The sequence below is a fragment of the Schistocerca nitens genome, chromosome 9, assembly GCF_023898315.1.
Source record: "Schistocerca nitens isolate TAMUIC-IGC-003100 chromosome 9, iqSchNite1.1, whole genome shotgun sequence".
Classification (NCBI taxonomy): domain Eukaryota; kingdom Metazoa; phylum Arthropoda; class Insecta; order Orthoptera; family Acrididae; genus Schistocerca; species Schistocerca nitens.
In genome coordinates this window covers 394,920,762-394,943,836 of record NC_064622.1, presented here as the reverse complement: position 1 = coordinate 394,943,836, position 23,075 = coordinate 394,920,762, and the positions used below count along the sequence as shown (strand labels likewise).

Genomic DNA, 23,075 nt, shown 5'->3' with positions numbered 1-23,075 from the left:
ATTAAGTTGTTCTAAGTTCTAGGGGACTGATGACCTCAGAAGTTAAGTCCCATAGTGCTCAGAGCCATTTGAACCATTTTTCATCACCATCAACATCCTTGGCTTCTGGACGAGAGGAAGTAAAATGTGATACTAACCTATCTTTATTTGAGAGAAGCAGAGACAATAAATTTTACGATATTGCACCGCAAATAAACATCCTAGCAGATAAAATGTGCGTGCCAGCGGGGGACTCAAATCTTGGACCTTTTGCTTTTGGCAGCAAGTGCTATATCAAACTTCCTTACAAATACTGAACATGTTATTCACGGCACCCACGATGGCAAGTGACTCAGTGAGGACGGTAACCGTAATAAACTCTTCGCTTCTCACAGTCTTCCTCTTCGTCCATTGACGAAAAATTGAAACTGAGGCAGCAGCAGCAGCAAGAGAAACTAATCGCATTACCATTTTTTGAAAATATTGTAATCTAGTCATGTACTTTATATTCTAAAATTTTTAAAAATGTGTTTATTGTTTCAATGAGTTTATATGCCAGATTGCGTAATTGTTTTAAATTTTTCACCCAAACTTACCCGGAAACTTAAGTCTTAGCAGTGAATATGACTTCGCAACAAATGTCATACTCGTATTTTCAGGTTCAAGAGCCTTCTTTCACATCTATATATCTTTAAAAAATATGTTGCTGATAAAAGTCAGCGAAAATTAACGAAACTTGTAATTTTTGAAAATTGTACCCCTGCCCTTTGTGTACACATTAAGGAAAAAGCATCGGTAGTGCGAAGGTTAAAGGGTGCTGAGCAAAGGAACAACACTACTCCAGGAACGTTAAGTCAATCAACGTAATTCCATCGGCAGAAAACAGGAAGGTAATAAAGCTAGTTCCTGCGAAATCACACCAATAATTGTGTTTATCATGGATTTTCCAAGTATACCGCTAGCATAAATTTGAAGCACTGAGTGACTGTATAAATGTGACCCCATACACAGCATTCAAATGGTTCAAATGGCTCTGAGCACTATGGGACTTAACATCTGTGGTCATCAGTCCCCTAGAACTTAGAACTAATTAAACCTAACTAACCTAAGGACATCACACACATCCATGTCCGAGGCAGGATTCGAACCTGCGACCGTAGCGGTCGCGCGGTTCCAGACTGTAGCGCCTAGAACTGTATGGGATTCAGCATAAAGGTCTAAATACGACGAAACTAGTTGACGTAGACATCCTTCCGTCAGACAATGTGAACGAGGCCATCAATTGTAAAATCATCACATGAGTAATACATTACCATTAATATCTTAGGTCACTAATGAGATTCCTGAGAGCTTCTCCCACATGTACGCAGTTACAGTGTGTCACTGGAGGACTGCTCAATTTTCAGGGATACGGCAGGAACGCTCATTTGAAGCAGAAAAACTTTATATGGACATGTGTCCTAGTCCGAATGGTTTCCGTGATCGAACACATTAAATGTTACATTTGTACGTTTTTATTGACCAACTTGAAAACCGTGGCCTCTAGCGGAAACGAGAGAGGGACAAGAGTACCGAATTCCTCGCGCGACGTGCATGCGCGTACCGCGAAGTTTCCGTAGGCCAATTTGAGGTTGTTTCTCGACTTGATAAACAACAAGTGTCCTACATCAAATTGTTGATCTCGGTTTCCTCTACATTACTGCGGTACGTGGTAAACATTGAACAAGTAAATAATAATACAAAGAATAAAAAAACTATTTACATTAAATGTGTCGTATCTCGGAAACCATTCGGAATAGGGCTAATATCTGCACGGAGTTTTTTATTTCACGTGATCGTTCCCATCATGCCTTTGAATAACGACCATTCCTTCTGGGACATCCTGCATTATGACGAATAACAACAGCACAACACAACTTGCCAAATATAAACCAAAACTGAGAAATTTTTGTAATATAAATTTGAACCGCAGCTCGTGCGCAGGGCTATCAACGGCGCGGAGGCCGACAGTTATGAGTACAGCGCTCCAATATGTGATGTCTGGAGTAGGGCTGGCGGTTATCGCTAAAACAACCGGTTTTCAGATTCAAAATAACCATTTTCTGAAATATCCGATTTACGTTTTTTTTATTGCTGTTACTTCTAGCAATAAACATAGACTTCGAACGGAGATTGAAAAATTCAAATGGAGGTGAAGATCACGATCGATATGTGGTTGAGGCTGTGGCAGAAATTGGTCTTTCTGTCTTCAGCAAAGATTGCGTAGGTGAAGCGCGGCGACAGCGAGAGCAAAAGAAGTTGACGACTCCCTTGCAACGTCACTTTTGGATGGTATCAATTTTTCATCCAGAGGCAACCGCAAAATTATGGTTTCAGTTATTATCTCAAGTTTGTAGCACATCACCTTTCAAGAATGTTTCCTTCTTGTACGATGTTGCAAGTTTCTTGTCCTCCCATTTTTAAACTGAGCATTGTACTTCACTGCTACCGCATTTCGTAAAATACTTGCACAAACTAACGATTGTCCTAATCTAGAATACAACTGATGTCCTATGTCCGCACCTCGTGATCTCGCGGTCGCGTTCTCGCTTACCGGGTTCGATTCCCGGCGGGGTCAGGGATTTTCATCTGCCTCGAGATGACTGCGTGTTTGTGTCTTCCTCATCATTTCATTTCATCATCATTCATGAAAGTATAAAGTGTGGACTGAGCAAAGGTTGGAAATTTGTAGGCCGCTGATAACCGCGCAGTTGAGCGCCCCACAAACCAAACTAGGCGCTTCAGTCCGGAACCACGCTGCTGCTACGGTCGCAGGTTCGAATCCTGCCTCGGGCATGGATGTGTGTGGTGTCCTTACGTTAGTTAGGTTGAAGTAGGTCTAAGTCTATGATGACCTCAGATTTTAAGTCCCGTAGTGCTCAGAGCCATTTGAACCATTTGGAGTGGCAAGTAGCGTGGTGCGCGGCGTGCATCTTCCTTGCAACTTCACATAGAGCACTCACCGTCAAGCACACGACATACATATTTGTAAATTCGCTCATATGTATCCGCGGATTTGTCAAACTAGCCCGTACACGATCCAACATGTCCGTAAATTTAGCCTCACGTTTGAAGCAGACGCTGTTCGTGCCTGTCGTGTATGCTGTATTTTGACACGAGTGGTAATGTCTAGTAATGCAGATAAAGCTTTTCCAGCATTCTATAAAATGCATTTTAACCATCAGCTGTTTATTGCCTCATTAGTCATCTAACCGTTATTAACCATTATGGTGCTTAATAACCGAAACCGGTAGATGACTAATGGGACAATAAATAGCTGATGGTTGAAATCCATTTTATAAAATACTTTTTTACGGCTGTTGAACCTCGCCTTATGGAAACATTACATTTCCAGCATTGCCTCTGGTCCAGGGAATGGTTCAAAATGTGACAAATGTACACATGAGAACCTGTTAAAAGAAAATGTTACACTCGGAACCCGATGATTACACGAACTTTCTCCGAGTGGAAAATGAAAATTTTAACAACTTGTTTAGCGTTACTTCGCCCTCACATCGAAAAAGAATACGTAAGTATGTGAGAAGTTATTTTCTTCTGCTTAGTCCTCTAATGGACAATCCGTTACAATACCACAGCGAGGGAACATGTAGCCTACATCTTCCGATGAAGGACCGGAAAACTCAGATTGTTTTTTTTTTGTTAATTTTCAGTCAGTGAACATCTCTCTCAAATGCCGCTCTATGTTTGACAAACACGTCAAACAGCACGGTACACGGTTAACTATTTAGCAAACAGTAAAGTTTGACAAAATGTTTGATGTGTACGAGATCCTTAAAGGATCCTCACCAGGGCGCGACGTTGACTGCGTCGTGTGGCATACCGCACCACTGCCAGATGAATGCAGCGTGTTCCACTTTTTGCCACGCGCCAGTTTCGAATGTTTGCGCGATTATCTCTGTATCTAGGAAAATGAGACAAACTTCTAAAGTTCAGTATTTATTTTTGTGTTTTTACGATCACGGCAGTGCTGAATGCGATAACAGGAGTGCTAAAAATAAAAGTGTGGGAAAGAATTTCTAGTGAAATATCAGACAGTCAGTAACTGGAATTCGTTTGTTTGTGGAAAAGAATGAAGATACGTAACTAAACAGAGCTGCGTACTATGGCTTTCTGCAAATGTCTAAAAATCACGGATTTTCCGATTCCAATGTAATACCAGATCCTTTCGGGATATAGCTACATATATATTTTGTTCTGCAAAGACAATGCTCCACTTGGGCTAAGAAAGAAACTACAGAGCAGATTAACCAATTTCACAGCCCTGTTTGTACGTTGCTTGAGTTCTCAATAGAGTGGCCTACATTGTGCTTCAAACAAAACAAACAGCTTGGACTATCACATCGATTTCACTCATGTCAGAGTTTATTGAAATATCCAACACCCAGATCTTCGATGAAAGCAAACCATTTGCATCCGAAAACAGGTAGCAAGATGACTGAAATTTTAAAATGTTGTTGGCATGAGCTTTAACCTTGACGTACTTTCCTTCGAAGCTGTCAATATAGCTCGGTAGATTCCATACTTCTAACGATTAGCCGTATCTTCCAGAATTATTGATTTGGTACTATTAAATATTCGGAATGCACGCTGCTGAGTAAGTCGACAGCGTAGTGGGTATAAGCACCGTTTCCAATTTTTGCGCCCTGCGTTCGAATTAAATCTTTAGTTCCTTTTTTTGTCTTATTAAAAATAGATTTCATCGTCACAATTTTTATACAATTTACAGTAATTGAAAATCAAACACACAAACTCTAATCTCTGAATTTTTGCTTCAAATTTTATGCTTATACTTCAAGACAACCAGTGCATTCCCTCCAGTAAAACCACTCAAAGCATAAAAATTCTGAGCACCAAGAGCAACGTGTAATGGCCCATGTACCACAATCATATTTCTTAGTAAACCAACCTCGTTAATGCTGGTAAATACCAAGAGATCTGGCGATAGTTTCGCGGCAAACAACCATGCGTCTCGAAGCATTTTCTCGAAAGTTTGCGATTAGATCTGAAAACGAATCGCAAAAAATGCGAATCTGCTATTAACCACTACGCTAACGCTCACCTATACTGATAAAGTAGCGTCGAAACATGTTAACAGTCGTTTCTCGAAAACGATTGGGTGTCGGCACCTAAGCCAAAATGGGTGTGCTTTTATTTTCAGCCTTCTTTCACCCTGCGAAGTTTCGTCTGTTGTCAGGGAAGGAGTTAAGGTGGAACTCCTTGTGAGTTAACATGAGTGGAATGTTTAGGGAACAGTGGCACACAAAATTAGTGTCCACACATCCATGGATGAGATATGAACGGAAAATGAGGACAGCAAAGCAGAAGTAGAAGTGCTTAACTCAGTTTTCAAAGGTTCCTTTACAAAGACAAATCCAGGAGTATTAATTCAATTTCGTTCTCGTACTACTGCAAAGATGAGTGAAACGGATATTAGCATCACTTTAAAACTGAAAGTTCGAGGGCCGATGGAATGCCTATCACATTATATATCATATCTGCGACTGGATTAGCCCGTGTTTTAACTATCATCTACAGTAGATCCCTCGAACAAAAAACCGTTCCCAGTAGTTGGAAGAAAGTACATATCACACTTGACCATAAGGATGGTAGCAGAAGTGATCCACAAAACTATAGTCCAGAATCTTTGGCATCCATTTGTTGTAGAATCTTAGGACATATTCTGAGTTCAAATGTAATGACGTATCTCGAACAGAAAAAAACCTACACGCTAATCAGGACGCGTCCCTAAACATCAATCATGTGAAACCCAACTCGGGCTTTTTTCACATAACTGGAAAACCATGGATCTAGGCACACTGGTACATCTGATTCAGTACCACACCTACGCTTATTATCAAAAGTTGATCGTAATGGATACTAAGCAAAATCTGTGGTTGGATAGAGGACTTTCTGGTAGGGATGACACAGCATGTTCTCTTGGATGGAGAGCCATCGACAGATCTATAAGTCCTCCAGCGAAGTGTTCTGGGACCGTCGTTGTATATTGTTAACGAACTTGCAAAAAAATATTCATAGTAACCACATAGTTTTTGTAGATGATACAAAATATTCTGTCAGCTTTAATAAGATTTCAAAGTGATATACAGATCGACAACGTGTTTTAAACGGTCAGAAATGCAAATTTTGCACTTCACAAAACGGAATATCCTAATACTACAATAACGTAGAATTCAACCATCCCGCGAAAGGCCATTCAAAAAGTATCGGGGCTTGAAATGATAACTCAGAGAGTACTGCTGACACGTTTCACTCCTGAAGGGTTCGTGAGGGCAATATCAGAAAAAAATGCGAGACGCACAGTAGCGTTTAGGCAATCATTCTTCCCACATTCTATACATGAACGGAACAGCAAGATTAGCTGGTACAGTGGGAAGTATCCCTGCTATGCTGTTTACTGCGGTTTGCAGAACATCGGTGTATTTGTGGGCACAGAACGAATCGAAAAGGGGGGAACGTATCGAAAATTTTGATATCGAAAGCAGGTGCATTTGGCAACTACAGGATTACAATTATTGAAATATATGAAAAAACCTACGGCGTGCACACACTTTATTCAACATGTAAACGTTAATGCAGATATTCGGATTTAGGTTATGACATATTCGAGACGTGTGCCATCATTGGGCGTGATGTGGCGCAGACGAATAGCGAAATTCTGCATGACTCGCTTAAGTATGCGAACATCGATGCTGTCGATGACTTCCTGAATGGCTGTTTTCAGATCAGCAGTGATTTTTGGGTTATTGCTGTACACCTATGTCTTTCATATAGCTCCACAAAAAGGAGTCGCATGTGTTCAGATCAGAAGAATGACAGCCAATGGAAGCCCATGCCAGTGGCCACTGGATACTCGAGTCAGAATGTGGATGGGGTTGGTCTCCGTCCTGCATGAACCACATCTTGTCGAAATCAGGGTGACTTTGGATAATGGGGATGATATCATCTTCCAAAACCTTCACGTACTGTTCGGTAGTCACTGTGCCATCGCCATTAAGAAACATCGAAGAGACTTCTCGATCGCGATATGAGGATTCTCATATCCCCAAATGCGCCAATTTTGCTTACTGACGAACCCATCCAAATGAAAGTGGGCTTCGTCACTAAACCAAACCATATTCACATCCAAAATTCCTATCATGCCCCGCTGACAATGGTGCAGTTTGAATGTCCTAACGAAAACCGTTCAGAAGTTATGACGATTTCATTTTCTGTAGTTCAATAATTGTCATACTGTACGTTATTATGAAGAAATTAAAGAGTTTTACAGAAATATACAAAAACTCACAGATTAGTTTGTAAGCGATATTTTTATCTAAGTTTCTGAATGTGAGAACACACATTAACCAAACCAATTTTCCACTTTTTCACCAACAAAAACATTTTGTCGATTGGCACTAAAAAGACATAACAGCAGGTGAAGACATTCCAAAAAGAGGGCTTCTCGGAACAAAAGTTACACAGTTTTACGATAAAAAAAGACAGTCACAGCAAATTACTAAAGATCACCGACCAACCACTTAATCAACCTAGGTATAGTGACCAAAAGAAGTCTCTGCCTCAAGATCGCAAAGTCCCGGATTCGATTCCAGGCCCAGTGGGCGATTTTCTTCGCTCCAGGACGAATGTTTGTATTGTCCTAAATAATTTCATCTCATCTTCATTGACGCACAAGTCAAATAGAAAGATTAGCACCAGGTGGCCGTACAACCCCACACAGGGTCTCCCGGGACAAAGATTAACACCGACAACTCGACATGAAAACGAACCATGAGCTTATCTGTACATAACATTAACGAATAACGAGAAAACAATGCGAAAACTTTGTAAGTATATACGGTTTCACCTTCCAAGAAAGCTACGAAAAACATATCAAATTCCTTTAACTAATCTGCTTTATACTGGTTTGATATCCATCTTGTTTATACAAGATTTATGAAGTAACAGAACAGTACTTTTTCTGGAAGAATCTACCTATATTCTCGTTAAATCTACATTATAAATTCTGAATACTATCTAGCTCCTATATAATTCTACCTAGCGCCACGCAAATTATTTTATGGAGTTATCACCACCGAGTGATAAATGTTTTCTTTTATTAAAACCTATGAGACATCTGAATTGCCAATAAAAAAAAAATATGAACTCGGTAACTGTACGATTACGCAATGATTTTTCCCCCTTCTCTGCCATTTATTTAAAGAAAACAAAACGTATGATCACACATGAGCTGCCAGAGAGCTGTCATTTCTGTAAAACGAAGTCGACGTACAGACACTGAAACTGTTTTGCAAGGCTTTCCATTTTTTTAACCTCATTGAGGTAAACTACAAAGAAACATAATAGCTACGATGAAAGACGAGGGAAATTTTCCATGGCCTTGTCTGATAAAATATCGAAAAATATGAGGAACGAGAGAGGCGCGCATATGAAGAGGCGGAATATTTTAGACGTTCCCATCTGATCAACAACTTTGTGATATACAAACAAAGCGGAAAACTTGAAAACTGTAATTATCATTGGGGAACTTATGCATAAAATCTAAACATTTGGTTTAAAGTGCTTTCGGGTAAACACTTTCGTCGACTAGTTGCTCTACAGGGTGAGTCTTCCTCATATTACATTACTATCAACTACAAGAATAAGTGACAATTTGTAATTATTCTTTTACGGCAAGGAATATTTCATACACCACTGATACGACTTAATTCAGCGTTGCCAACAACAAAAGCAAGAAACACAATTTTTACCTGTTACTCATAAAATAATTATGCTGTTTTTGTTTTTAATCAGCAGTATTAATCATCACTGAACAAATGGTTATTTATGTATTATAAACGAAAAGCATAACATTGTGGATATTCAACAGAATCTTGTAGAACATCAATAGTATTATATATTTCACTTATAATTATGAAACTGTACGAGCAAGAAGCACGGAGGAAAGCTCGCACTCTCATTTATTATATATTTAGTAACTAGTGTCGAAAGATTATATAACCCAGGAAGTAAGGGGATAAAACTACACCGATTTCCGGTGATTAGCAGTCAGTGATTTAATCCTTTTCGTGTAAATAACACGACAGTGCCGATACGAACCACCATTGTATGATCGCTCAGTTTATAACGAACGACCCAACAAAAATTCCAGAGCTAGCTACACCGATGTCCATGTCTACTACAGAACATGGAAATAATTACTGCCATTAAGATAAAATTAGGATGCAACCTAAGAGCGCGCGTTGATTCAGTTGCGGTTTGCAGGAAGAGTTGTCGCCGTTTCGGCGTACCTTCATTTTATTTGGCCTTCAGCAATATAACACTATTTAGCCACGGGAGATCAACACTGCCTCTCCGCTCTTCATCATTTCTATAATCTTACTGCTGGTTTTTCTTACCCAATACGTCCTAGTGTGCACATCTACTACAACAGTAGTAATCATATTAGTTACATGTAACATTCGTATCCGTCATAAACAAGTCCTTGTTTTTGTCCCCGTTCGAGAAGGCCGTACGCACAGCCTGAGGTTTGAAAGTGTGTGGAAAACAATACAAGACAAAGTTGTATTTACAGAATTAATAACGCAAAAAATAAGTGCATCTTCACAACTAAATATATTCCCATGAAAGATAATGCTAAAGGAGTACCCCTACCGTCAGCCGCAAAATTTGGCCAAGGAAAGTAATGTTTTGATCAGATGAAGTGAAAATAATGAATCTTTAACAGACATAATGAGAATTCAATAACTTTTTTTAACAAATGAAAATTCATATTTCTTTCCCAAAACAAAAATAATGATTTAGTCCGAATATGTAGAGAACTACTATTTTTATGAGTTTTGTTTGTTTAAGTTAGAAAATAAGAATGACAACAAACCTTTCAATGTCCAGTTGCAGTCACTGATGGTAGACGCATCCGAAAATCCCGCCTCGGAATGATTGACGGACGTCAACAAGAAGCACAACAATAACACACGTCAACGCGCAGTCACGCTATAAATACACCACAGCCGGCGCCTTTCGCATGTCAGTACACAGCTTCCAGTCCGCCAAGGCTAAATACCTAACTACAAATAATGTTCGCTCTTTATTTCACTTCTTCTGATGCAGCGTATACTGCTACAGTTACGAGGAGATAAGCACCCGGGTCTGCAGCACATGCAACTACCGCAGCGAAGCTACGTGGGTGGGTTAATTTTCAAAAATTGCTCGCTGTGCTAAACAACACTACCGACAGTTGAGTGGCAGCTTACCTAGGTGTCACTCTTCGTCATTAATGGCGGTCGTCTCCTCCCAATCTCCTCCGCTGCGCCGCTCTTGTTATGCTGGGGTATTCGGAAATGAGACGGCTTTCACTAACGCTTACAAAACAGACCGTTTAAAGAATAAACTTGTTTTTGTAATCGTAACTCGTTTAGAATTATGATAATATATGTCAGTTTATACAAAAAAGGTGCGTATAACATGAATTTTAAACATTTCTCTTGTTTCAGTTCCGACAGTCTCCGTAAGGCTCACATTGAAGGTCGTCCCCTCTTCAATAACTGTCGGTGAGACAGAGCTGAATTGCCTTTAAAAATAGAACTATCCCTGCAAATACGTGAAAAACTTAAGCGTGACCTTCACACACGCTTTATCTGTCCAGCTCATTCGAAAACAGAACGTAAAATACGCGGAAATTCATGAAATCCGAGAGACACCATAATAATATTTGGCTACGCCCACTATGACGTAGGGTGCGCAGCTACACATGTTCCGGTCCACACACTGCATTCCTTGACGTAACTCACAGCCTACTATATTGTAGGTTATGTCTTCATTTGTTCAACAACGAAGTTGTTCCACTAACATCGTTAATTTGCGTACATTACTATCAACTACAAGAATATGTGACAATTTGTAATTATTCTTTTACGGCAAGGAATATTTCATACACCACTGATAAGACTTTTAATTCAGCGTTGCCAACTGAGAATCCAACATCTTTGGTTAGGAGTACTTGTTTGGGTGCTGCAAGTTCAAAACAACGAAGTATTGAAGCTAGTGGCTGTGAAATAAGTGACAAAATGAGTCGTGCAGCACAAGCAGTGCCTGCGGAAGATATAAACGGAGACGGCAGATGGTTGAGTATGGTAAATAGATCATTTAAGTAGAACCGGCTTAGGTGTTGTATATTGGTTATGTTCCTGTGTGTCAGTATTACATCTGTCATATTATTGTAATCTGGTTGAGTTCGTATTGTGTAAGATCGTTTTTGTTGCGATCTTTCAGCATAATAGGTTCCTCCTAGAGACCAAAGAAAAAGAACCTGAAGTAATATTCATCGGAGATTCAATTATACAAAACCTTGTCAACAGTGAGATGTGGATCAAAGACTTTATACCGCTGCATTCACTTAACTTCGGTATTGGAGGTGATCAAACACAGCATGTTTTGTGGCGGATTAAAAATGGAGAATTAGACCATGTTAACCCTAAGGTAATCACTCTTTTTATCTTTGGCCCCGGTTGTATGAAATGGTTGTGTTGTCTATTGTGAGGACCTTGTAATGAAAATATTGTGTGTGTGTGTGTTCAAACACAATGTCAACTATAACAACATGACAGGAACTGTGAACATCAATCATTAATAGTTTTGTTGCAGTTGTCAGTGTACTTATTAATAAAATAATCCAAAGAAACCAAGGGGACATTGGTTCACATTTCCATCTGATAAGTACTGTTTGGTTTTAGTTTTACACCAGCCTGTACAACCCAATGCTGTTCTCAGAAGCGTGAAGAATGGTGAAGGTTCTGTGTAGGTGCAGTTGTTTCATTTCTGTGAATTACAAGGTCTGTGCTAAGTCCATGGAACAATTTCAAGTCAGCATGCACATTCAGTTATCTAGGTATTCCCGCCAGCAAACTGAATTTTTCACTATGGTATTCTCATTCACACTTACAGAAATGTCAAAGATAGCTATGGTAAACATGAAGAAAAAATAAATGCAATTGAGGACCCTCTCACTCTTGTCCAGATTTTTCAAGGGTCTGTAATACTTTCTGTGTGAGAAATTGTATAAAATCATGTTATCCACCATTCAAAATTTATTTCATGAGTCCTTGGAAGTATTTGTCCTATTTGGATGCAAAGTTGGCCCCTCCCCTCTTATGCAAGAATTCGTTGTAAGTTGTGGAATTTTTATGATCAACATTTCTCTCAAATTTCTTTCTGGAGATGGTGAATGGTCACCTAACACACACAAATCAGAGATCAGCTGCTGACCATTGATGCTATCGACGTGGCAACTAATTGAGCCCTTAGTAATCACTATTGTGATTATCGTGTCATACAGTCGTATAAATTAATTACCAAATCATTGTGTCCCTCATGGACGTTGGTGTTGGGATGTTATTATACCTTCAGACATATTAAAAACCTGAAAAAATCAGACCAATTGCAAGATAGGTTTTGTCATGATTCTAAATATGTCTGCAGAACGTGTCATGACAAATTTATTGCCTTTGTCAACTCACAACAAAACTGATCTTCCAAGCTAATTTAGAAGACAGCTAAATACCAATGTCTGCCAACTCACTCTTCTTATTCTTGTCGAAGCAGAAGAGTTGTGTTTTGAAGTCCACTATAACCAAATTTTGCAACATTTTCCATCGCCTGTGTTCCACATAATAGTGTAAAAATGTGCAAGGAAATTTGTTTTTGTAGCAATGCTACATTCATTATCCTCCTTCACACCATAAGTATCTATTTTAGTTGTTATTGTATGTTTGTAACCGCATAAAATTGTAGTGTTTCTGCCTTGAAGTTCATTTTGTAACACCTGAAGAAAAAATCATTAATTTGTATCTACTTATTTGCCCTTTAATCATTTGGCATAACAGTATCAGACGAGTCCGATATATTACAGAAATAATATAAATAATCAATTATTGACAATACAATGTAAACGGATAGATAATAACTCTACTCACCATGCGGCAGCCTAGAAGGAGCCACGGGCTCCATAAGCTTGTAGAAGTTAAACTGTGTGTGTGTGTGTGTGTGTGTGTGTGTGTGTGTGTGTGTGTGTGTGTGTGTGTGTGTGTGTGTGTGTGTGTTTTTTTCTCCTGCCGCTGCTTGGTGAGTGGAAGTGGAAATAATATATACACATGTAAAAGTGTACAAACTAGGATAGAATTAAGCAAGGATGGGTCAGGAAGCTGGACATGGCCTTACAATTCATCTTAGCAGTGTGGGAAAACAATGGAAACTCAAAGCAAGGTTGGCCATAGAGGGGACGAGCCCCACTTCTTCCTAATTTGAGTCTGGGCCTCGTATTTCTGTAATCTCTTCACTTACACTGTAGAAACCTTTCTCGAAAAGAAATGTTTGTAACTCTGCTCTAAAAGTAAATCTCTTCTCCAACTGCTTTATGTATGGTGGCTGTGCAGTGTAAAGAATGACACAAAAGTGGCTCATCTTTTTTAATAAGAGTTGTTCTGTTTGGAGGGACCCACAGTTCAAAGTGTTAGAACTGTAATAATTGCTTTAAGTGTGCAGGTCTCCTAGTTTACCTTCTGTCGCCAACACACATTTGTACATGTATAATAAAAGTAAGCTATTCTAGCCCCTTCTTAGGGGCAAACTTTAGAAATGATTCTCAAAATAAAATGTGTAAACTTAGTTCCTGGGAGTGTTTTGTTGCCTGGGCTTTACATTTTGTTGTGATAAACAAACATGCCTAAAAGTTTTGTACGTCATACTTACTTACTCCTTGGCACTACAGCCCATGTAGGGCCTTGGCCTCTCCGATGATCACAGCCCAACCCTTAGATTTACTGTTTGTTTCCTCCATCTGCTAACTCCAATCTTTCTCAAATTATTTTCCACATCCTCCCTTCATCGTTTCCGGGGTCTCCCTTTGCTCCTTTTGCCACCTGGATTTCCTGTGTAAATCTTTTTGACAGCTCGAGCCTCTGACATTCGCTCTACATGGCTCAGCCATCTCAAACTGTTAGTTAATTTCAGTCACCAAGTCAGGATTGCTATACAGTTCTTCCAGTTCCTTGTTCCTCCTTCCTCCTTATCTTCCATTGCCCCGCCACATACAGGGCTCCAAAAATCTTTCTTAATACTTTCCCCTCCCATCTTATCAAGAGCTCTTCTTCTGCTACAGTCATTGCCCATGTTTCTGAGCCATACATTACCACTGGTCTTACAACTGTCCAGTAGACAGTCACCTTGGATTCTCTGCTTAGGCTATGTGACTGAAGGATCTTGATCAGGGCCCAGTAAGCTCTATTCCTGCAGAAGTCCTAGATTTTATTTCTTCTCTTATTCTGCTATCCTCCATAACCAGCACTCCCAGGAAGGTATTGGAACTTTTCACATCTCTTATAATTCTCTCTGTTCAACTTAATATATTTCTCTTTAACAGCAGCATTTTTCCTTGAAGCAAAGAGATACTGTTTTTGTGTTGTTTACTCTAAGTCCCAACTGTTCTGCCTCCTTTTACAGTCTGTCAAATCCTTCTTCCATTTAGTTCAAGCTTCTAGACAGCATACCCACATAATCGGCATAAGCTAGATTTTAGTGCATATGGTTAAACAGAGTGCCACCTTGGTTTTCAATCTCCGTCCTTCACATCACTCTCTCCAACACGATGTTGAAGAGTAGTGTGGATACTACATCACCCTATCTTAATCCTTGATTGATCTCAGGTTCTTTAGAAAGTTTTCCTTCTACTCTTACATGGCATTTTATGCTGGCGAGAGTAATTTGTACCAGTCTGATAAGTTTACTTGGGAATTCCATCTCCATTAAGGTGTCATATAGTTTTTTCCTTTTAACACTATCATAGGCCTGCTTAAAGTCTACAGAAAGCTGGTGTACAACCACGTTATATTCATAACACTTTTTCATTATTTGCCTTATAGTGAAGATGTGGTCAGTTGTTGATCTGCCCCGTCGAGAAACTGCACTGGTAGTCTCTGAGTATTTCTTCTGTAATCGGTGCAAGTCTCATAGCAATGACTGTGGCTAATACTTGGTACGCCACGCTGACTAAAGCAATACCGCAATACAGTTTGCTTTGTCCTTCTTCTTACGAATCTGGCATATAATGGCCATGTTCCACTGGTCTGGCATCTCTTCCTTTTCCCATATTTCCACTCTCAGCTGATGTACCAATCTTGTTACATGTTCACCTCCACCTTTGATCATCTCTGCTGAAAAGTTGTCATTACCTGGAGCCTTATTATTCTTCAGGCTTTTAATTGCCTTCCTAACTTCCTCTATTGTTGGTATAGGTATAGGTCTTTCATCCTGACTAACATTCTGCCACAGTTGGTCACCCTCTATTTCATTTTCTTCCAGAATTTCTCTTTTTGTAATGACATTCAGCAGCTCGCTGAAATATTCAGCCCATCAGTCTAGAACCTGTTCTTCACCTCTTATAAAATTCCCTTCTCTATCTCTGCAGAATACCGTACGTTGTTGGAAGCCTTTCTTGAGTTCCTGAACTCTGTTGTAGAATTTTCTTACTTCTTGATCATTATACTCTTCTTCTAGTTCCTAATCCATCTCCTCTCTAATTCTTGTTTGTTTCTGCTGCAAATCCGATCTGCTTCTTTCCTATTCTTCATGAATTCTTCTGTGTTAGATCTTGTTGTTCTGTTAATAATTTTCTTCCTTGCCTCATTTCTCTCTTCCACTGTGTTTTTAAGATCTTCATCATACCATCCTGCCTTTTTCATCCATTCTTCTAAACCTAAAACTTCTGCAGCTTCTTGTAGAGCCTCTGTAATCATACTTCACTTCCCTTCGATGTTTTCCAGAGCTTGGCTTCATTTAGCCTACACTTTTTCTGCAGTTCTGTGTCGTACTTTTCTGGTACTCCCTTCTCTTTCAATTTGAAACATTGTATCTTCGCCGAGCTTTTCTCTTCCCTCAGGATCTATAGATGGTTATGCATTGTCTGTGTTTCACTCGTAACATATAATCATCTGAATAGCAGTCAGCCACCCTGCAGCTATCAACTTCAAGGATGTCAGACGCATGTCCCCTGTGTACCACATGGTCAATTTGATTACAAGTTGTGCCATCTGGCGAGCGCCATGTGGCTTTCCTTATGTCCTTTCTCTGGAGCCATGTACTCTTCACCACCCTTGCATTGCCCATGGCAAAGTCTCTAAGTCTTCATCCATTTTTATTCGACACCTTATGCAGACTTTCATTTCCTACTGTTTCTCTAAAGGCTTCTTCTTATCCCACTTTTGCATTGAAGTCACCCATCACTACCCTCAGGGTGGGTCCGGGAGTTAGAATAAGCTCGAGGTATTCTTTCCTGTTGTAAGAGGCTACTAAAGGAGTCTCCCACGTTTTGACCTTTATGTGATGGGCCCCTGTAGGGTTTGACCTCAATTTTTCAAAATTTTCTCAAAGAGCGAGCCAATTGGGGAAGGGCACCTTACATGGTGCATCATGTCCGTCATGCGCTGAGACCTATCGCATCATGGTTAGACACTGGACTCGCATTCGGGAGGACGACGGTTCAATCCTGCGTCCGGCTATCCTGATTTAGGTTTTCCGTGATTTCCCTAAATCACTCTAGGCAAATGCCGGGATGGTTCCTCTCAAAGGGCACGGCCGACTTCCTTCCCCATCCTTCCCTAATCCTATGAGACCGATGACCACGATGTCTGGTCTCCTTCCCCAAACCAACCAACCAACCTATCGCATCATTCGTCGACGTGGATCTGCACTTTTGCTTATTCTCCAACTGTCAGGCGAGGTCACCCTCCTGGGTGCATATTTTTCCATCAACTGTGCGCTATCGTTTTCTACACTGATAATGATGATGGACTTGTTTGCTTGGTTGCACCTGATATCCAGCACGGTAGCCAGTCCATTGTGGTGGGGCTGCAATGTACCCTGTTGGTTGTAGCCCCCTGACCTTACAGGGATCGCTCTGTTGATGCCTGCGCTGTTCACTCCCCACATATTCCAAGGAGTAGATTCCCGTCACTCTGTGGCATCGGGACTCCCAGCAATGGCCATCCTGCCAGGTGACCTTTGCTGCGGCTGGGTTTTGCCCGTGGGGAGGGCCCCTGGTCGGAGTGGGTGGCATCAGGGTGGATGACATGCGATGAAGTATAGTACATCATCTCTTGCTGGTGGTCAAACACCAACAGTCTCTAAGCATTCACGAGCTCAATCCAACGCACGGAAGTACGTCCCCAAATCGTTCCCCTCCCTGGCCTCACCATGGGAGGAACGTCAGGCTAAGTAAGGATGGCAGAGGCTCTTATTTGCCCCGGTACCTTGTATGTCGAGAGCTGATGGGAAATCTTTCATGACGATGAAGCCTCAGTTTTTTGTGGAGCATTTAGAGGACAAGTTTGGGGAGGTGGAGGGCTTGTCCAAAATGAGATCTGGGTCAGTCTTGATCAAAACAGCATCCCCTGCCCTGTCACTGGCGGTACCTGCTTGCGACAAGCTGGAGATGTTTCTGTAACCATCACGCCCCATAAGAGCTTAAATATGGTCCGGGGTATCATATTTCACAGGGACCTTCTTTTGCAGTCTGACAATGAGCTGCGCGCCAATTTAGAGCGTTCGATGTGTCCACTGAAGTCTGAGGGATAATCAGGTTGCCACCAGTGCCTTCCTCTTTGCCTTCGAGGGTGAACATTACTTGAGAAGGTCAATGTGATGGTCTACCACTATGGTGTAAAGCCCTATATCCTTCCCCCAATGCGGTGCTTTAAATGTTGGAAGTTCGGCTATGTGTTTTCCGACTGTACTTCCAGCATCACATACTGAGATTGCGGATGCCCATCACATCCCAATATTCCATGTGCCCCGCCTTCCATCTGTGTCAACTGCGGAGAGCACCATTCGCCTTGCTTGCGTGACTCCGGGATTCTCCAAAAAGAAAGGAAAATCATGGAGTTAAAGACATTGGACCGACTTACACTGAGGCTAAGAGGAAATTTGAACGCTTACATCCTGTACGTGTGACATCGTTTTACGCCGCCGCTACAACAGTTCTAGCCCCCATCAGCCCCGCCAACCCTAGTCCCCAGTCACCCATCAGAGCCTGAAGACTACACCTTGCCCCTTGATGGTGGTGGTGGTGGGGGGGGGGGGCACTCTTCCCTCCCTGTTGCTCCTGCACCACCTACTTTGGGAGCATCACCCCCCCCCCCTCCCCCCAACCATTGGAGACACCAGTTCCCACTTCTCAGCCAGAGAAGTGTAAGTCTTCTTCAGCTCCCCTCGCTAGGAAGGGGTCTCAGGTTTCTGCTAGTGGGAAAGACGACACCCGCCAGTGGTTGAAGAACCCAAAAGCAGCTAGTCGTAGGGCTTTACACTCATCCTCAAACCCAGAGACTGAATCAGTGAAGTCCTCCCAGCCAGGGAAACCCAAGGTGCAGTGAGAGAAATCCAAAAAGAAGATCCCCAAGACCAAGGGAACTGCGGTGGCACCCACACCACCGCTACCTACAAGCTCTGCACTTGAGGATGAAGTGGAGATTCTGGCATTCACTGAGGACCTAGATCTCGCTGGACCCTCAGACACAGTGGATATAGACTGCTCATGCAATAAGTCTGTGGCAGCAGGTGACCCTTAGGCACAAACTGCCTCATTGAATGTTCCATGCCTTCCCAGTCTCACAATGACGTCATCCTCCAGTGGAATTGCGGCTGTTTTTTTCCACCGCCTGGCTGAGCTGTGGCAACTGTTAAGCTTTACACCTGCATTCTGCATTGCCCTCCAGGAAATCTGGTTCCCAGAATTGCGGAACCCTGCCCTCCCCAGCGGTTAGAAATATTACAGGAACTGGAGGGACTATAATCAAGTGTCAGGTGAAGTTTCTGTTTCTGTCCTAAACTCAGTATATAGTGAACTGTGCCCTCTTGAAGCTGTGGCTGTCAGAATAAGGACGATGCAGGAAATAACTGTCTGCAATGTATATCTTCCTCTAGATGGTGCAGTACCCCTGAATGTATTGGCTGCACTGATTGATCAACCCCCAAACCTTTTCTAGTTTTGGGAGATTTTAACACCCTTAACCCGTTGCGGGGCGGCACTGTGCTTACTGGCCGAGGCAGAGATGTTGAAACTTTACTGTCTCAGTTCGCCCTCTGCCTCTTAAATACTGGGGCTGCCACACATTTCAGTGTGGCTCATGGTAGTTACTTGGCCATTGATTTATCAATTTGCAGCCCAGGACTTCTCCTATCTATCCACTGGAGAGCAAATGACGACCTGTGTGGTAGTGACCACTTGCCCATCTCTCTGTCACTGCCGCAGCATCAGGAACACGGGCGCCTGCCCAGATGGTCTTTAAACAAGGCGGTCTGGGAAACTTCCCCCTCTGCTGTCACCGTTGAATCTCCCCCACACAGGAACATCGCTGTGATGGTTGAGCAGGTGACAACAGCAATCCTTTCTGTGGCAGAAAATGCGATCCCTCACTCTTAAGGATGCCCCCGGCGAAAGGCAGTCCCTTGGTGGTCGCCGGAAGTCGCTGAAGCAATTAAGGAGTGTCGGCGAGCTCTACAGCGGCATAAGCGGCACCCTTCCCTGGAGCAGCGGCTCCATGCCCGCGTTCACCAACTTATCAAACGACGGAAGCAAGAGTGTTGGGAGAGACATGTCTTGACCATTGGGTGCAATACGTCACCTTTCCAAGTCTGGGCAAGGATCAAATGTATTTTCGGGTACCAGACCCCAACAGATGTTCCCGGTGTTAACATAAATGGTGTGTTATCTATCGACGCAATCAAGATTGCTGAGCACTTTGCTCGAGTCTGTGTCGGAGAATAACCCCCCCACCCTCAGCCTTTCAGGGTGCTGATGACCTTGCTGTTTAGCGCCCTCCATCATAAATCATCACCACCAGCTTTTCACACTCTCAAACGGCAGCTGGAAGGTAAAGTCCTCTCATTCACTACAACTTACAGTGAATCCTATAATGTCCCATTTACAGAGTGGCAGCTCCTCAGTGCCCTTGCACATTGCCCCGACATTGCTCTTGGGCCATCTCACTACAAGCGACATCTCCTCGTCATCTTCAAGCAAATCTGGTGCGATGGCGTCTTTCCATCACAATGGCAGGAGAGCACCATCATTCCGATGCTCAAACCCAGTAAAAACCCGCATGATGTGGATAGCTGTGTGCCCATCAGCCTCACCAACATTCCTTGTAAGCTGCTGGAACGTATGGTGTGTTGGCGGTTGGGTTGGGTCCTGGAGTCACGTGGCCTACTAGCTGCATGTCAGGACGGCTTCCACCAGGGTTGCTCTACCACTGATAATCTTGTGTCCCTTGAGTCTGCCATCTGGGCAACCATTTTTGGTTGCCAACACCTGGTTGCAGTCTTTTTTGACTTATGAAAAGCATATGACACAACCTGGCGATATCATATCCTTGCCACATTATAGGAGTGGTGTCTCTGAGGCCCGCTCCCAATTTTTATCCAAAATTTCCTGTTGCTTCATACTTTCCATGTCCGAGTTGGTGCCTCCCATAGTTCCCCAAATATCCAGGAGAATGGGGTGCCACAGGGCTCTGTATCTATTTTTAGTGACCATTTATGGTCTAGCAGCAGCTGTAGGGCTGTCTGTCTGTCTCATCCTCTCTGTATGCAGATGACTACTGCATTTCGTACTGCTCCACCAGTACTGGTGTTGCTGAGAGGTGCCTACAGGGAGCCATCCACAAGGCTCAGTCGTGGGTTCTAGACCACGGTTTTCAGTTTCTGACCACAAAGTCTGTCGATGTCGTACCGTTCATTCGGAACCAGAACTTTGCATTAGTGGTGATCCACTCTCTGGAGTGGAGACATTATCAATTTTTAGGGCAGCTTTTCAACACCCAATTGACTTGGCTTCCTCACCTTCGTCAGCTTAAGCTGAAGTACTGGCAGCAACTCAATGCCCTCGGCTGCCTGAGCAACACCGAGGTGCAGATCGCTCCACGCTGCTGCAGCTCTGCAGAGCGCTTGTTCAATCCTGCCTTGACTATGGCAGTGGTTTATGGTTTGGTGGCACCTTCAACATTTCGTTTACTTGACCCAGTGCACCACTGTGGCGTTTGCCTAGCAACAGGAGCTCTTAGGTAGAGTCCAGTGACCAGTGTCCTGGTGGAGGCCGAAGTCCCGCCATTGCAGGTTAGGCGTGTGCAATTGCTCTCTAGTTATGTTGCACACATTTGTAGTTCTCCTGCGCATCTGAATTACCGTCTCCTTTTCCCACCCACGGCGGTTCATCTCCCGCATCGGTGGCCCAGGTCAGGGCTTATAATTGCAGTTCGTGTGCAGTCCCTTCTCTCCGAACTGGCGTCCTTGCCTTTACCACCTATACTTGAAGTTCATTCACGAACACCTCCATGGTGTACACCTAGGCCACGGCTTCGCCTGGACCTTTCACATGGCCCTAAGGACTCAGTGAACCCTGTACTCTCCACTGTCACTTCCTCTCGATTCTCGACATGAACCGGGACCATGAAGTGGTTTACACCGATGGCCGATGATCATGTTGACTTTGTCTGTGTTCTTGGAGGACATATAGAACAGCACTCCATACCATATGGCTGCATTGTTTTCACTGCAGAGCTGGCGGCCATATCTCGTGTTCTTGAGCACATGCACTCATGGCCAGGCGAGTCATTTCTCCTGTGTACTGACTCCTTGGGCAGCCTACAGGCTATTGACCTTTGGTAGGAACCATCCAGGAGTCCATCTATGCCCTGGAATGGTCCAGTCGTTCAGTGGTGTTTGTCTGGACCCCGGGTCACATCGGAATACCAGGCAACGAACTTGCCGACAGGCTGGCCAAACAGGCTATGCGGAACCCGCTTATGGAAATTGGCTTCTCTGAAACTGACCTGCCTTCAGTATTGCGCTGCAAGGTTTTGCGGCTTTAGGAGACAGAATGGCATAACCACAGTACGCACAACAAGCTGCGTGCCGTTAAGGAAATTACGAATGTGTGGAAGGTCTCCATGTGGGCCTCTCGCAGGAACTCTGTGGTTCTCTGTCGGCTCCGCATTGGCCACTCTTGGATGACACATGGCTACCTCCTGCGCTGTGATGACCCACCTCAGTGTCGGTGGGGCACCTGGCTGACAGTGGCCCATATCTTGGTGACCTGTCCTTCTTTGGCTGCCGTGTGACAGACTCTTCAGTTACCTGGCTCGTTGTCATTAATTTTAGCTGACAATGCCTCATTGGCTAATTTAGTTTTACGTTTTATAGATAATGATGGGTTTTATTATTCTATGTAAGTTTTTGCCCGTGTCCTTTGTACCTTTGTAGTAACGGCAAAATGGGTTGGTCAGAATAGTTCAGAGACTTTGAATGTGGACCAGTCATAGGATGTCGTCTGAATAACAAATCCATCAAGGACTTTTCAACCCTTCTAAATGTTCTCCAGTCAACTGTTGGTGATGTGATTGTGAACTGGAACTGCAAAGGGACAACCGCAGCTGATCCCAAGGGCTCGCCACTCTTTGGTGGGTTCATGCTGGGACCCAGCCTTTGCAGCATTTTTTCCCTTCTGTGCTGCGTGTCGATCCTATTGCTATTCTTTTTCCCCTCTGTTGGGGAACATGTCTGGGGTGTTGTTGGGAATGTTCTGCATTGTCTGTCGCTGACATAAGAACAGTCTCCCCATGGTTTTTAGCTGCCTTTTCCTTTCTTTGCTTCCCTTCTCCTCTCATTCCTCCACTACAGTGTTCAAGGTTCCTCTTTTTCTTCTTCCTCTCTGTGTGCTCCTGAAGGCTGGCCCGCATGTCTCACGCATAACTGGTGACTGGGTACGCATAATTCCCAGCCCCGGTTTGACAGGTAGGATACACACGTACACCTTGGTACAGGCCAGGCCCAAGGAGGGGTGATTGCCTGAGCTGCGACGTTCCCAAATTGCCGATTGGTCCCTCTGTCAGGTGTTTGGGAGGTGTGACCTGAGGTGTGAACAATCACCTAAGGCGGTAGCACCCCCTTGTGAAGGGGGCCCCCAGTTGGAAGGA

At 43.0% G+C, this 23,075-nt stretch overlaps 2 protein-coding genes across 2 annotated transcripts in view; one reads left to right on the top strand and one right to left on the bottom strand.

Moving 5' to 3' along the window:
* LOC126203979 (homeobox protein PKNOX1-like) overlaps window positions 1-10,794 on the bottom strand; it is a 721,008-nt gene extending 710,214 nt beyond the window's left edge. Inside the window, exon 1 of the mRNA XM_049938398.1 lies at window positions 9,935-10,794. The gene's annotated coding sequence lies outside the window, so the exon portion shown is untranslated. The remainder of the gene's footprint in view (window positions 1-9,934) is intronic.
* Window positions 10,795-10,889: 95 nt separating this feature from the next.
* The window catches only part of LOC126203978 (platelet-activating factor acetylhydrolase IB subunit alpha1), a 64,740-nt gene continuing 52,554 nt past the window's right edge, over window positions 10,890-23,075 (top strand). Inside the window, exons 1-2 of the mRNA XM_049938397.1 lie at window positions 10,890-11,189; window positions 11,329-11,535. Of these exons, the coding sequence (XP_049794354.1) occupies window positions 11,124-11,189; window positions 11,329-11,535 (273 nt within the window). The 5' untranslated portion in view covers window positions 10,890-11,123. The remainder of the gene's footprint in view (window positions 11,190-11,328; window positions 11,536-23,075) is intronic.